This window comes from Elgaria multicarinata, chromosome 20, assembly GCF_023053635.1.
Source record: "Elgaria multicarinata webbii isolate HBS135686 ecotype San Diego chromosome 20, rElgMul1.1.pri, whole genome shotgun sequence".
Lineage (NCBI taxonomy): Eukaryota > Metazoa > Chordata > Lepidosauria > Squamata > Anguidae > Elgaria > Elgaria multicarinata.
Window position 1 is genome coordinate 14544868 of NC_086190.1, and position 13853 is coordinate 14558720.

Sequence of the window (13853 nt, forward strand, 5' to 3'; positions counted from 1 at the left end):
CTTTGTCTCTCCCCATGAGTAGTAAAACCATAATAAATTATACAAAGTTCATCTATCATTCCTTCGATTTTTTGAATGAATGAATGAATTCATTCCCTCTATTTGTGATGTTCAGAGGTGAGTGCCGTTCCTTACATGGCTCAAACTGCCACATCCATGCACAGGAGGAGACAGGCTTAAGGTTTGCAGAAATCCAGGCAGACTTTAGAACTGAGCGTCCTGAACAGAGGAACAGAGCATTGTACGCCCCTCTCGTCAAAGAGTATTATCCTTAGATCCTAAACTCATCTGAAAGGGAATGCCTCAAAGGAGAAAACAGTGCGTAAATAATTATGCCTTTCAAGAGGAACTATGCAAATTAAGCACACTCGATTGGCATAATCGAAACAGGATTGCAGAATTTAATCGGCACAGAACCGTGAGTCGCCCGTGTGCAGGACTTCAAGCGAATTTCGTGATGGATTCACACACAGTGCCCTGGGGAAAGGGCCCATGAGCAGGAATCCCCAACCTACATGGATTGGGACCGCAATACCCGATGGAACGCCTCTCCCGACGTGAACCTACCTGTACACTGCACTCAACATCTAAGGTCCTACTCCGAGGGAAGCTCGGAGGATGGCAACAAGGGAGAGGGCCTTTTCAGTGGTGGCCCCCAAATTATGGAATGATCTCTCTGATGAGGCTCACCTGCTGCCAACACTTATTTTTCAAGCGCCAGGTCAAGACTTTTGTCTTCTCCCAGGCATTTAACAACACTAAGTTTGTTTTTTAACAGACCCCAGAACTTTTGTTTTTAAACGGATACTGTTGTTTTTATACCGTTGTCTTTATGTTTTTGATGGTTTTAAGTTTTGTATACTTTTTTTAACGTTTACTGTTTTTTAACTTTTGTAAACCGCCCAGAGAGCTTCAGCTATGGGGCAGTATATAAATGTAATAAATAAACAAATAAATAAATAATAAACCTTTGAGGGCCGGTGGGCACATTCGAGATTGTGGAAGAGGGTTGTGGGCACTATCACAAAATGGCTTCCACCGGGGGGCGGGCTTGCCCGTTCATAAAACGGCTGCCATGCTGGGCACGGCCGATCACAGAACGTTCATTTCCCAGAAGGCCGAGGGGTGCGATCTGAACAAACGTCGCCTGCCCAAGAACGAAAGTACAAGGTGGAATCCGAAACCCATGACCACTCATTCAAGCCCAAATAAAACAATTTTGCCAGCTAAAACATTTGTGTGTGTGTGTGTGTGTGTGTGTGTGTGTGTGTGTGTGTGAGATTAATATCTTAAAAAATAAAAATAAAAACGCGGAGGGGCAGGGAGCCGTCGGGAGCCGTCAGGGGAGAGAGAAATACTTGCTTGTGAACATGGCGTGGAAGTACGGGCTGCAGGAGGCCAAGACCACTTTGTGGGCCTTGATCTCCTTGGTGGCCACGTGCAGCACGATGTCGCAGAGCAGGCCCCGCTGGCGCATGCGGTTCATGCAGACGAAGGCGTCGTGGTAGTGCCGCTTGGAATTGTGGGAGATGCTGTGACCGTCCCGGTTCAAGAGCTGCATCCCGCTCTCCATGGCTGCAGGAGGGTCGTTCCTGGCTCGCGGCACTGCCCGTTCGGCCTCTCTGCAGGAAAACAAACAAACAAAAAAATTAATAGAAGAAGAAGAAGAAAAGAGGTCGATTCTTATTCTTATTATTACTATTATTATTGCATTGATCATAGAATCCTAGAATAGTAGAGTTGGAAGGGGACTATAAGGCCATCGAGTCCAACCCCCTGCTCAAAGCAGGAATCCACCCTAAAGCATCCCTGACACATGGTTGTCTATCTGCCTCTTGAAGGCCTCTAGTGTGGGAGAGCCCACAACCTCCCTAGGTAACTGGTTCCATTGTCGCACTGCTCTAACAGTCAGGAAGTTTTTCCTGATGTCCAGCTGGAATCTGGCTTCCTTTAACTTGAGCCCGTTATTCTGTGTCCTGCACTCTGGGAGGATCGAGAAGAGATCCTGGCCCTCCTCTGTGTGACAACCTTTTCAATATTTGAAGAATGTTATCATGTCTCTCCTCAATCTTCTCTTCTCCAGGCTAAACATGCCCAGTTCTTTCAGTCTCTCTCCATAGGGCTTTGTTTCCAGACCCCTGATCATCCTGGTTGCCCTCCTCCGAACACGCTCCAGCTTGTCTGCATCCTTCTTGAAGTGTGGAGCCCAGAACTGGACGCAATACTCTAGATGAGGCCTAACCAGGGCCGAATAGAGAGGAACCAGAACCTCACGTGATTTGGAAGCTATACTTCTATTAATGCAGCCCAAAATAGCATTTGCCTTTCTTGCAGCCATATCGCACTGTTGGCTCCTATTCAGCTTGCGATCTACAACAACTCCAAGATCCTTCTCGTTTGTAGTATTGCTGAGCCAAGTATCCCCCATCTTGTAACTGTGCCTTTGATTTCTATTTCCTAAATGTAGAACTTGGCATTTATCCCTATTAAATTTCATTCTGTTTAAGCTACAAGGTACTAGTACTTTATTTTGGGCCCGCCCCTTTGGCCACACCCACCAATGGAATGTGGCCCCCAAGAGCCTCTCCCTCGGCTGAAAGAGGTTCAATGCTCCTGTCTTAGCAGAAGGACTGTTTCCCTCTAGGGTTTCCGACAGTCACCTCTACAATATAAGAACATCAGAAGAGCCCTGCTGGATCAGACCAAGGGTCCATCTTGTCCAGCACTCTGTCCACACAGTGGCCAACAGCTGTCAACCAGGGATCTTCAAGCAGGACATGGTGCAACAGCACCCTCCCGCCCATGTTCCCCAGCGACTAGTGCACACAGGCTTATTGCCTCGAATACTGGAGCTAGCACACACAAGAACACCATTGACTCAGAGCGATCTGGCTAGCTTTGCGCTCCCAATTCCACTGGACATCTTGCAGACTTCTCTGAGGAGTTTCCACACTTCGGTCACGCAGAGGGCAGTGCAGGCTTTCCGAACAAGGGCCCCAAGCTGACTGGCTTCCCCCGACAAAGGCGTTGCCTCTTCTAAAGGATCTACCGGAGAAGATGGGGCCCTTTGGGGCCGTTCAAAAACACCGCAGCCATGTGGTGCAATGCCAGAGTGTAGCATCAACTGAGGGTTCAGGGAGCTGGTAGTCGATAGGCTATGCTTTGGAGAGAAGGATTGCGCTGGCTTCACAATTTCATTGGGAGTAACTCCTCTCATCTCTGTGAGCTCTCCTTGGTCCTGAAATCCTAGAGTTGGAAGGGGAGTAGTAATTTAGTCTGGCCTTCCCTAACCTGGTGCCATCCAGGTTACACTTACTCCGGTCAAGGAAGCTCGTAGTCTTGGCTTTATATTTGATTCCTCGCTCTCCTTTATTTCTCATATTGAGGCAGTAGATAAATCCTGTCGTTTTTTCCTGTATAATATTGCCAGGATTCGATCATTTTTGTCTGTCTCTTCTGCCAAGACTCTTGTTCATGCATTGGTTATTTCTCAGTTGGACTACTGCAACCTTCTTCTCGCTGGCCTTCCTCCTTCTCACATCAGTTCGTGGGTTTCTGTCCACCACTCTGCTGCTAAGATCATCTTCTTGGCTCGCCGCTCTGACCATGTTACTCCACTTCTGAAATCTCTTCATTGGCTTCCAATTCACTTCAGAATCCAATATAAACTTCTCCTGTTAACCTTCAAAGCTTTTCACGGTCTAGCTCCTTCCTATCTCTCCTCTCTCATCTCACACTATTGCCCCGCTCGTGCTCTTCGCTCCTCTGATGCCATGTTTCTCACCTGCCCAAGGGCCTCTACTTCCCTTGCTCGGCTTCGTCCATTTTCTTCCGCTGCCCCTTACGCCTGGAACGCTCTTCCAGAACATTTGCGAACTACAAGTTCAATCGCAGTTTTTAAAGCTCAGCTAAAAAATTTTCTTTTTTTCTAAAGCTTTTAAAACTTGATTTTGATCTGACTTTTAAACTGTTAGTTTTACTCTCCCCTGTGCCTGTTTGGTGCATTCTCTTCCCCTTCTTATTGTTTATTGTGATTTTACTAGAATGTAAGCCTACGCGGCAGGGTGTTGCTATTTTATTGTTTTACTCTGTACAGCACCATGTACACTGATGGTGCTATATAAATAAATAAATAATCCAGATGTTTTGGGCTACAACTCCCACCGGCCTCTGCCAACATGGCCAATGTTCAGGCATGTTGGGAAATGTAGTCTAAAACATCTGGAGGGTGCCATATTGGGGAGTGTTGATGTAGCCCAACTTCCCTGCTCAGTGCAAGAAATCCATAGCATCCCCAACTTCTGGCTGTCCAGTCTTTGCCTGAAGACTTCTAGCCAGGGAGAACCTAGGTAATTGGTTTGATCCTTGAACCCTGGCTCTTCCATGGTCTTATTTTTCTTATTACTGGACTCCCTACAGTCTGTCGGTTAAATTTATAAATCAAAGAGAGCATATAGTTGGTCTCTCTCTTCACCATAAAGGCACAATTAACTTGTGTTCAGCAAGTTTGGAAGCAAAGCCCTATGAAGAGAGACTGAAAAAACTGGGCATGTTTAGCCTGGAGAAGAGAAGATTGAGGGGAGACATGACAGCACTCCTCAAATACTTAAAAGGTTGTCACACAGAGGAGGGCCAGGATCTCTTCTCGATCCTCCCAGAGTGCAGGACACGGAATAAGGGGCTGAAGTTACAGGAAGCTAGATTCTGGCTGGACAGCAGGAAAAACTTCCTGACTGCTAGAGCAGTACGACAATGGAACCAGCTACCTAGGGAGGTTGTGGGCTCTCCCACACTAGAGGCCTTCAAGAGGCAGCTGGACAACCCTCTGTCAGGGATGCTTTAGGGTGGATTCCTGCATTGAGCAGGTGGTTGGACTTGATGGCCTTATAGGCCCCTTCCAACTCTACTATTCTATGATTCTATGAACCCTGAGATTGCATTCTTTCTGAAGAACAGAACCAATTAAATCTCTGTGCTCAATCCCAAGCGTTGGTCTGAACCTTTAAACCAGGGTCTTAAGCAAAGAGAAGCCTTTTCCCATCACCATGGGAAGTGGAACTTCCCTTGCAGACAAAACTGAGGACTTGTCTGTACGCTCAATATGCCCCATCATGGCTGCGCAGTTGTGCCCCGTTTTTTTATACCACGCAGCAGCTAACTTGCAGCCACATCGTGCTATTTCCTGTGGAGCTGCGCTTTTTCAATGTGTTGTTTTTACCGTGGGTTACCGCTACTACAGGTTTTCAAAGTTGCGCAGAGTTGCCGGAAGAAGAAAAAAGTTTCCAGTCCCTCGAACATACACGGAATTACTATACCACTATTCCCTCTATTTTTAACGTCCATTGGGGAGTGTCGTTGCTCATGTAGCCAAAAACAGGACCATCCACATACACTATCCAAATTAATCACAGTTCGTCCGGGTTCAGACGTCACAACGACAATCTGCGATTCAGCTAAAATGGAAGCATTTCTGAACTCTTCAGGAGCACTCCAGAAAAGGAAGAGGAGTGTGTACATCTAAACGGGCAGTATGGTGCAGTGGTTAGAGTGTTGAACTGGAACTTGGGAGGTCCTGGTTCTAGTCCTGACTCGGCCATGAAGCTCAGCGGGCCGGTCACAGACTCTCAGCCCAACCTACCTCACAGGGTTGTTGTGAGGATGAAACGGAAGAGAGAAGGCCCATGTAAGCTGCCTTGCATTCCTTGCAAGAGGGAAAAAAGCAGGATATAAATGTAAAAATAAAAAAAATAAAAGATAAACCACACTACAAGCTTGCCCTTGTGACAACACAGGAGATGGCGCGGGAAATACATTCTGCATATGCTCACTTAAATATTTTATTACTATTCCGCAAGGTTTCGTCTCAAAGTCCTGATATTATCCCCCAGGCGCCCAACATGCACAGAAGCTTGCATTGAGTTCCTTCTTTAGTTTCTGTCCAACTGCCAGGTTCTAATCCCAAGCTGAAGTTAGAATCCAGTTTTGTTATGGAAGCAAATCTTCACTCTCCGTGTCTCTTTTTTTCCAACCCTCGTCCTAAAAATAGCCCGAGTTGTTATAAAGGACATGACGCAAGCCACAGAATTAATCACCCACCGTTACTAACGTAGGCAAGCTCCCGACACCAGCAGTAAAGGTTCGGCGTGACATTTCACGGGGCGGAAGGGCTCCAGTCGAAGGCCTGCAAAACCAGCCTTGCCATCAGCCCACGCAACCCGGCGACTGTGACGCGGCCCACGAAGCAGAACACAGGAATGAACAAGATGTACCGAGGCTGTACAGCAGAAACGCTCCAGATCCCAGCAAGCCAAAAAACCTACTGGCGTTGCTGACGTAGGGCCATGATGCTTTACCAAGTGCAAGAGGACAGCTCCCTGCCCCAAGGGGCTTACAATCTGGCGCCCTCCAGCTGGGTTGCGCAGCGGCTCTCGTAATGCCCAGCCCACATTGGCCGTGCTTCACCAAATACGAAAGGATAGTACTCTGCCCCATGGAGCTTCCAATCTAAAACAGCCATCTGTTGCCCTGGCCAGGTGGGTTGGACTGCAGCTCCCACAATTTTGGACTCAGCACAGGGAGGGGACGTAGAGGGAGGAGTGAACAGGACAGCTAAAGCGACATGCTCTCTCTTCCCGATATTTTGTGGAACACCATGCCCGGAAAAGCTTACTTGTACAACTCACCGCTCGTATTTTGAATACCCCGAACAGCTTTAAAGGAAACCTCTGGGTGGACATTGTTCTTTCTGCTGTGCTACTGTTTTGTTTTAATTTTGTCCGTTGCTGGCAGGATGATCCTTGTTTTAATTTGTGCTAGGGACTTGCTCTCCCAAGGTTTTTAATTTGATGTCATGGAGCTCCCTTGAGAAGTGGAATATAAACATTCTAATAAAGCAAGCAGAAAATGTATTGTAAAACCTTCCTTTCACTCTCATACAGTTTGGCTCTCACCGGATTGGGAAGGGAGTTTATCATAGAATCATAGAATAGTAGAGTTGGAAGGTGACTATAAGGCCATCTAGTCCAACCCCCTGCTCAATGCAGGAATCCACGTGAAAGCCTACCTGAAAAAGGGTTGTCCAGCTGCCTCTTGACTGCCTCTCGTGTGGGAGAGCCCACCACCTCCCTAGGTCATGGGTTCCATTGTCGTACCGCTCTAACAGTCAGGAAGCTTTTCCTGATGTCCAGATGGAATCTGGCTTCCTGTCACTTATGCCCATTAGTCTGGGTCCTGCATGGACTAGGATGATCAAGAAGAGATCCTGGCCCTCCTTGACAACCTTTCAAGTATTTGAAGAGTGCTATCATGTCTCCCCTCAGTCTTCTCCAGGCTAAACACGCCCAGTTCTTTCAGTCTCTCCTCAAACGTCTTTGTTTCCAGACCCCTGATCATCCTGGTCGCCCTCCTCTGAACACGCTCCAGCTTATCTGCCTCCTTCCTGAAGTGTGAAGCCCAGAACTGGGCGCAATACTCTAGATGAGGCCTAACCAGGGCCGAATAGAGGGGAACCAGTACCTCATGCGATTTGGAAGCTATACTTCTATTAACGCAGCCCAAAATAGCATTTGGGGGGGGGGGGGGTTTGCAGCCACATCACACTGTTGGCTCACTATTTATAGAGCTAGGGCTGGTCAATCCAAATTCCTGGAATCTGAATTCCAATTTCGGAAGGGTCTCAGTGGCCTCATTCTAGCAGCGGGTGGTGCTAAGAGTACAGGAGGCAGGGCAAAGGACCAAGGAAGGGGGGGCAAGTGTAATTTGTACCCAGACAGAATTTTTTCACCCAGCACGTACAATTCTATGCACATCTCCTCAGGTGGAAGACCCGGTGCAACATCTTTCAGGCATGCAAAGGACACCCCATTTCCGGGCTTACAGAAGCAACCATCTTAGACTCCACGTCCCATGGTAAAAGCCTCGAGATGAATTGCCCATGCTCAATTCTTGAAAGAAACCCTACCTAGTCATTTGAACTGTAAGCGCCTTGGAGGCAGAGAGCAGATTTTCTTTCTTCCTCTCTTGCTGTACTCTGGAACACACCACGTAATAATAGCGTCAATAAATAGCATGGATTTTGCAGTTGCTTTACGTCAGGCTGGGGGAAATTCAAAGGAGAAACAGCCATGTTGGTAGGAAAACATCCTAAATGGCTTCAGCCCTGGAAGTTCTCTGGAGATCACCCTCCCGACCAACCTCAAGTGGAAGGAAGTCCATTCCTCTATCCAGCAGAGTTGGCATTGAATTGGACTACATCAGCCTCCCACCCGCCTCAGATATTTCGGATTACAAGTCCCAGAATTCGTGCCTCTGCATTTCTATGATTCTACATTATGCCAGGATTAATGCACAGAAAATACCAGCTAATTATACTTGGGTGATCATCCTGAGGTTTTGAAGGAACATCACCGGGATTTTCGCCTATGCCACACCAAGACGGGGAAAGATATTCCTGCTGTTTGATTCCACTTGGAAAATTTGTACTCTTGGAAACATTTTTTCCAAATGTGAATTAAAATAGCCAGCAAACTTGGCTTCTACATCCAAAAAAGGTTGGCTTTTGGAGTGTGGAAGAATCAGTGAAAAAAATCACTGATTCGCTTCTGTATGTTTCTGAGTGAGTCACTGTTCTGGGCATGCCTGACTTGCCCAGAGAGACACGACAGGCAACCTTTCCAGATAGCAGGCAATTCTACTTAGCCTCTCTGCCTTGGGCATAACTGAATGACCCAACTGCACTTGATTCAGAGATGCGACTGGATTATCCACCCCTCAGAGGAGGTGGATTGGAAAGCAGAACAAGGACTCATGGAGGTACTTGACAGGGAGCCTCCCCAGAGTGGGTGATTTTCATGAATCTCTATCAAGAGAGAGTGAAGGATCCACTCACACCTGATGTAGAGATGTGGAACAGAAAGGTAATTGGAGGAACACAAGCTCAGAGCAGGGACTCACACAGAAACACAACAGGAACCCTTATCTGAAGGCAGGTAATTCTGCTCTTTCTGCATTGTGGGTTGTTGAAGGCTTCAATCACAGTCTGAGAGCCGCCTTGAGTGCCATTTTTTTGGTAGAAAGGTGGGGCGCTAAATAAATAAAATTGGGGGCTGACTGAGGAAGGAAACACAGAACAGTTACTCATGCAGAGATTCAGCAGGCAATCCACTGAGCGAGGGAGCGTTTTGGGATCGCAGGAGCCTTTATTTATTCTACCCTGCTCCAGCTGTATTGGAATACAACTCCCCTAATCAGCATGAGGGTTGTAGTCCAGAAATCCGAGAAATGACCGCTTTATTGCCCCTCCCTCCATTAAAAAAAAACACTTCTTCCAAAGATCAAGAGTTAAGCTGCCTTAAATTTAGCAACGGGATGGAAGGAAAGACAGATACATCTTTATCTTCAAAAAACAGAAGAACCTGCAAAATGCGTTAAATAACTTGGAACACAGAGAGACAGAGAGAGAGAGAGAGAGAGAGAAATGAGGGGAATTTTGCGTTGCAATTTTACCCTCCTTCTCGGGGGGGGGGGGAATCGTCAGACCCACACAACCCTCCCTTCCCTTTCAGCTATAACAAAAATGCTTCCAGCGTCTGACTCAAGATGTCATGTGTGAATGCAGCGGACACATGTTGATCCGAGAGGCAGAATTGGTTGTGCGTCCAACGGCCAACCTGAGTTTGCTGCTGTGTAATGAACACAACAACTCTCCTCTCCTCTGTCTGTCTGCCTTTTGTCCGCCATACTCCCAAATAGAGCTGCAAAGGAACCAGGCCGAAACCACTGCTCATTTCTCTGAATTTTATGCAGACTTTCTCCTGCTAAGACTTTTTTCCCCCCCAGACTGGACTTCAATCCGTTGATGTCTCTCATTGCCAGCCTAGAGAGGCGGCCGGGTTTGCAATCGAAGAAGGGGGGGAAAAAACCAGGTTAAACCAAGAAGTTTCCTTTGTGTCCAATTTCTGCCCCCCACCCCACCCTCTGTCCCCACACTCCCTGCTCTATAGGACTGAAATTGACGCAAATGAAAGCGGACCAGTCAGAAGGCAGACAGCACCCACAATAAAAAAAATATAAGGAGGATCTCCATTCTCATTGCTCTCCGGCAGCAATTCAGCAATCTTTTGATCGTGTGGGCTTTTGAGAAGTCCTATTCGCCTCTCTTTCAAAAGTAGGAAATATGGGGGGGGGGGATTTATTTTGCCTTGGATATTTTATAGAGAGAACAAGAGGCCGGGGGGGGGGTGGCGGAAGAGGCCAAACCAAATCAAAGCGGTTTCCAGGCGATGCAAACTCAAAGGGCCTCCTTAAATTAAAAAAATAAATAAAACATCTGATCTCTTCTGAGGAACAGCAATGCAGGGTTTGTCTAATACTGCAACTGGAGGTTTTTTGGAACAGAAGTGGGGGGGCGGCGGACACATAACCTGTATCTGATTTTGCCCCCCTCTGCTTCCTTGAAAGGGTTTTGCAGCCTGGTTTTGCAAACACCCCCCCTTCCCCTATATAAAAACCACAGATCCAGCTCTTTGCAACTCAAGCACACACAAAACCGTTACATGGGAAAGGCAGAGAGACTGCAGTTGTGTGAATACAGCAGTCACCTCAGATAACCCTCTAGCCAGGACACCAGCGCCTGTGAACGCCCCCAACCGCCACGCAAAAAGCATAACAGTGTCGGATCTCCACACTGCAGTGGGGGTTTTTTTGGGGGGGGGGATTTCTTGCAAATATATATATATTTCTCCCCAAAGCATCTCCTTTCCTGCTGGGACCCTGCTACATATTCCAAAGCGTGCATGGCTGTTTTTTTAAATATATATATATATATATATATATATATATATATATATATATATATTGTACAGCGCCTAGCGCAATTTCAAGCCCTTTGAATCACAATCCTGTTCCATAAAATGATGTTTGTTTTGGGGAGGGCGCAGGGCATCTCAAAGATTGAGCATGGTTGAAGGGATCCGAGACTGCAGTCTCACGCGCACTTTCCTGGGAGTAAGTCCCATTGAGCAGAGCGCGCCTTCCTTCCGAGTAAACATGCCTGCAAGCGTCGGAGAGGGTGCGCTCGTGATTCACCTCCCAGCTTGCCCCGTCCTGTATCATAACTGCGGCACAAGGTGAAGCGATTTTGGCTAGGGAATTAAAATAATAATAATAAAACACACACATTAATTAATTTACAAAATGGGGGGGGGAAATACCACTCCTGCAATGAAGCGACTTTGGGGCTGCAATCTTGTGCACCCCTGGAGTAATTCCCACTGAACCCCCGTGAGGCTTACTTCTGAGTAGACATGCAGAGACTGTGCAAATGCATCTTTTCCTGCTTTGTTCAGAACAGATCCCCTAACCCTAAATATCTGCAAGGGAGTAGTTTGTGTTTAAAAGGCAGAGAATTATTATTATTATTATTATTATTATTATTATTATTATTATTATTATTATTATTATTATTATTATTAAATCACACTCACCCGGCTGACCCCTCCAGGGCTAGAAAGCAAAGATGCTTTCCGTGGTCAGGCACTTTGCTCTCCAGATTGATGGATTTTCTGAAAAGTTAGCCCCTGCAGAAAATAAATAAATCTCCTTTTCCCAGCTGATGGGTTTTGCGGCAGGAAGTCCCTGCACCACACTGATTTCCCCCCCTTTCCTTAATCTCTGCCCTATTTGCACATATCAGATCAGGGAGCTAAGCTAAGCGAGGCTTTCTCTGCTGTCCCCACCGTGGAAAAAACACAAGCACTTTTCTCCCCCTTCTTCTCTTCCCCAGGATCAACACAGCAATAATAAAAAGGAAGGTTTGCTAGAATTGCGCGCGCGCGTGTGTGTATAGTCGCCGCCCGCGCCGCAGTTCGCAACTTTGGCTCTTGTTCCCAACGGGACTAGAACCTTTCCTCTCGGTTCACTTGGAAGACTGCAACAAAATAAACAAAATTCTAGATAGCTGCAGGGTTGCAACACAACAGGCAAAAATGTGTCAATATACAACGTTAGCTCCCTGGATAATGGATTCGATCCCGATTTGGTCATAGTTAGAGCAGTCCCACTGAAATCTAAAGGACTTAAAATTTAGGGTGACCATATGAAAAGGAGGACAGGGCGCCTGTATCTTTAACTGTTGTGATGAAGAGGGAATTTCACCAGGTTCTCCATATATACAAATAGCACCTGCGGAAATTCCCTTTTCTATGCAACTGTTAAAGATACAGGAGCCCTGTCCTCCTTTCCATAGGGTCACCCTACTTTAATTAGTTGTGACTAACTTAGTACCCATTGCTTCTACTCCAATTACAACTAGATCTTCATTTTATTTATTTATTTATTACATTTTTATACCGCCCAATAGCCGAAGCTCCTATTGTGTCTTGTTACAAACTTTATTACTTTTAGCCAAAAGCTGTCACACCCCCAAACTTACATGAAATCAGACCAACTCAAACACATGCAAATATATTATAACGGTATTTGGCCATCAGATTAAAAAAAAACCACAGGAAAAAAATAAGTCTTTTCCTCTGTGGACTTTTGTATACTGTTCTCTGCAAGTCATATATAAAGCCGATTACGGTAGCCCTTCAATGCACATAGATTAGGGTGTCAAGACCCATTGAACACTGTGGGATTTACCTTGGAGGAAATAATTCTGAATAATCATACATAGGACTGGTGTGTAAGCTGCAAATCAAGAGGTGTTTTGAATCTTATTTATTACGTTGATATCCCACCTTTTTTCCTCCAAGGAACCCAAGGTGGCGTACATAATACTCCTCTCCATTTTATCCTCACAACAACAACCCTGTGAGGTAGGTTGGGCTGAGAGTCTGTGACTGGCCCAACGTCACCCAGTGGGTTTCCATGGCCGAGTGGGGACTAGAACCCGGATCTCCCAAGTCCCAGTCTGATACCTTAGCCACTACACCACACTAGCTTTTGAATCTTACTTTGAGTTTGAATCTTGCCTTTGCTATAAATAGCCTGGTTCAGACAACACGCTAAACCATGCTGCTTAACCACAAAATGGTTAAGGGAATTCCCTTAACCATTTTGTGGTTAAGCAGCATGGTTTAGTGTGTTGTCTGAACTAGGCCACTGTGACTTTAGGCAAACCGCTGACATTTAGCTTCCATTCCTGCATAGTTGCAACACTGCAGATAATAATACTGATCTACCTTACAGAGTTGTTGTTAAGTGCTGCTGCAGGAAGATAACATACATGAACCACTTTGAACCCCTGAAAACAGAAGAGGAAGAGTAAACATCATTATTACATAACAGGGGTGCACAACCTTTTCAACTCCGAGGGCTACATGTGATGCTGGCCCAGGGGTTTGGGGCTGCACATGCATACATGCACCTACACAAAGATGAACACACACACATATATGTATGCACAAAAGTATGTACACATCCAAGAGATCTTGATACATGTTGCTCCTTCTTTGCTGCTACCTCCTTCCTACCTGTAGGAGGATATCTGGGGGAGGCAGTCAAGAGTACAGGTGATGAAGAAATCAGTGGGGTGGGGAATTCAGGGCACCCTTTTTCTGTGTTGTGAACCTTGGAGTATGCCGACACCCCCCTTGAGGGTGGGTGGGCCTGTTTTTGACTGTACAAGGACCACCACTTGGAGACTTGAGGTCACTGTACATATATTGTAAATAATATATAAATATTGTAAAATAATAATAATAATAATAATAATAATAATAATAATAATAATATTCCAACCAGGAGCTGTAACAAAATGTTGCATTATGGAGTGCTCCTGTTCAGGGTTCCAGCCAGCCTGCAAGCCATGCCCTTTTCAAGAAAACTCCATTTCCCTGCAGCAGTCAACTTCC

The 13853-nt window shown here is 46.2% G+C and overlaps 1 protein-coding gene across 1 annotated transcript in view; it reads right to left on the reverse strand.

Moving 5' to 3' along the window:
- The window catches only part of KLHL17 (kelch like family member 17), a 29157-nt gene extending 17577 nt beyond the window's left edge, over positions 1 to 11580 (reverse strand). Inside the window, exons 1-3 of the mRNA XM_063145077.1 lie at positions 11484 to 11580; positions 7961 to 8029; positions 1363 to 1622 (exon numbers count right to left, since the gene is read on the reverse strand). Coding sequence (XP_063001147.1) covers positions 1363 to 1622; positions 7961 to 7968 — 268 coding nt within the window. The 5' untranslated portion in view covers positions 7969 to 8029; positions 11484 to 11580. The remainder of the gene's footprint in view (positions 1 to 1362; positions 1623 to 7960; positions 8030 to 11483) is intronic.
- Between the last annotated feature and the right edge of the window lie 2273 nt (positions 11581 to 13853).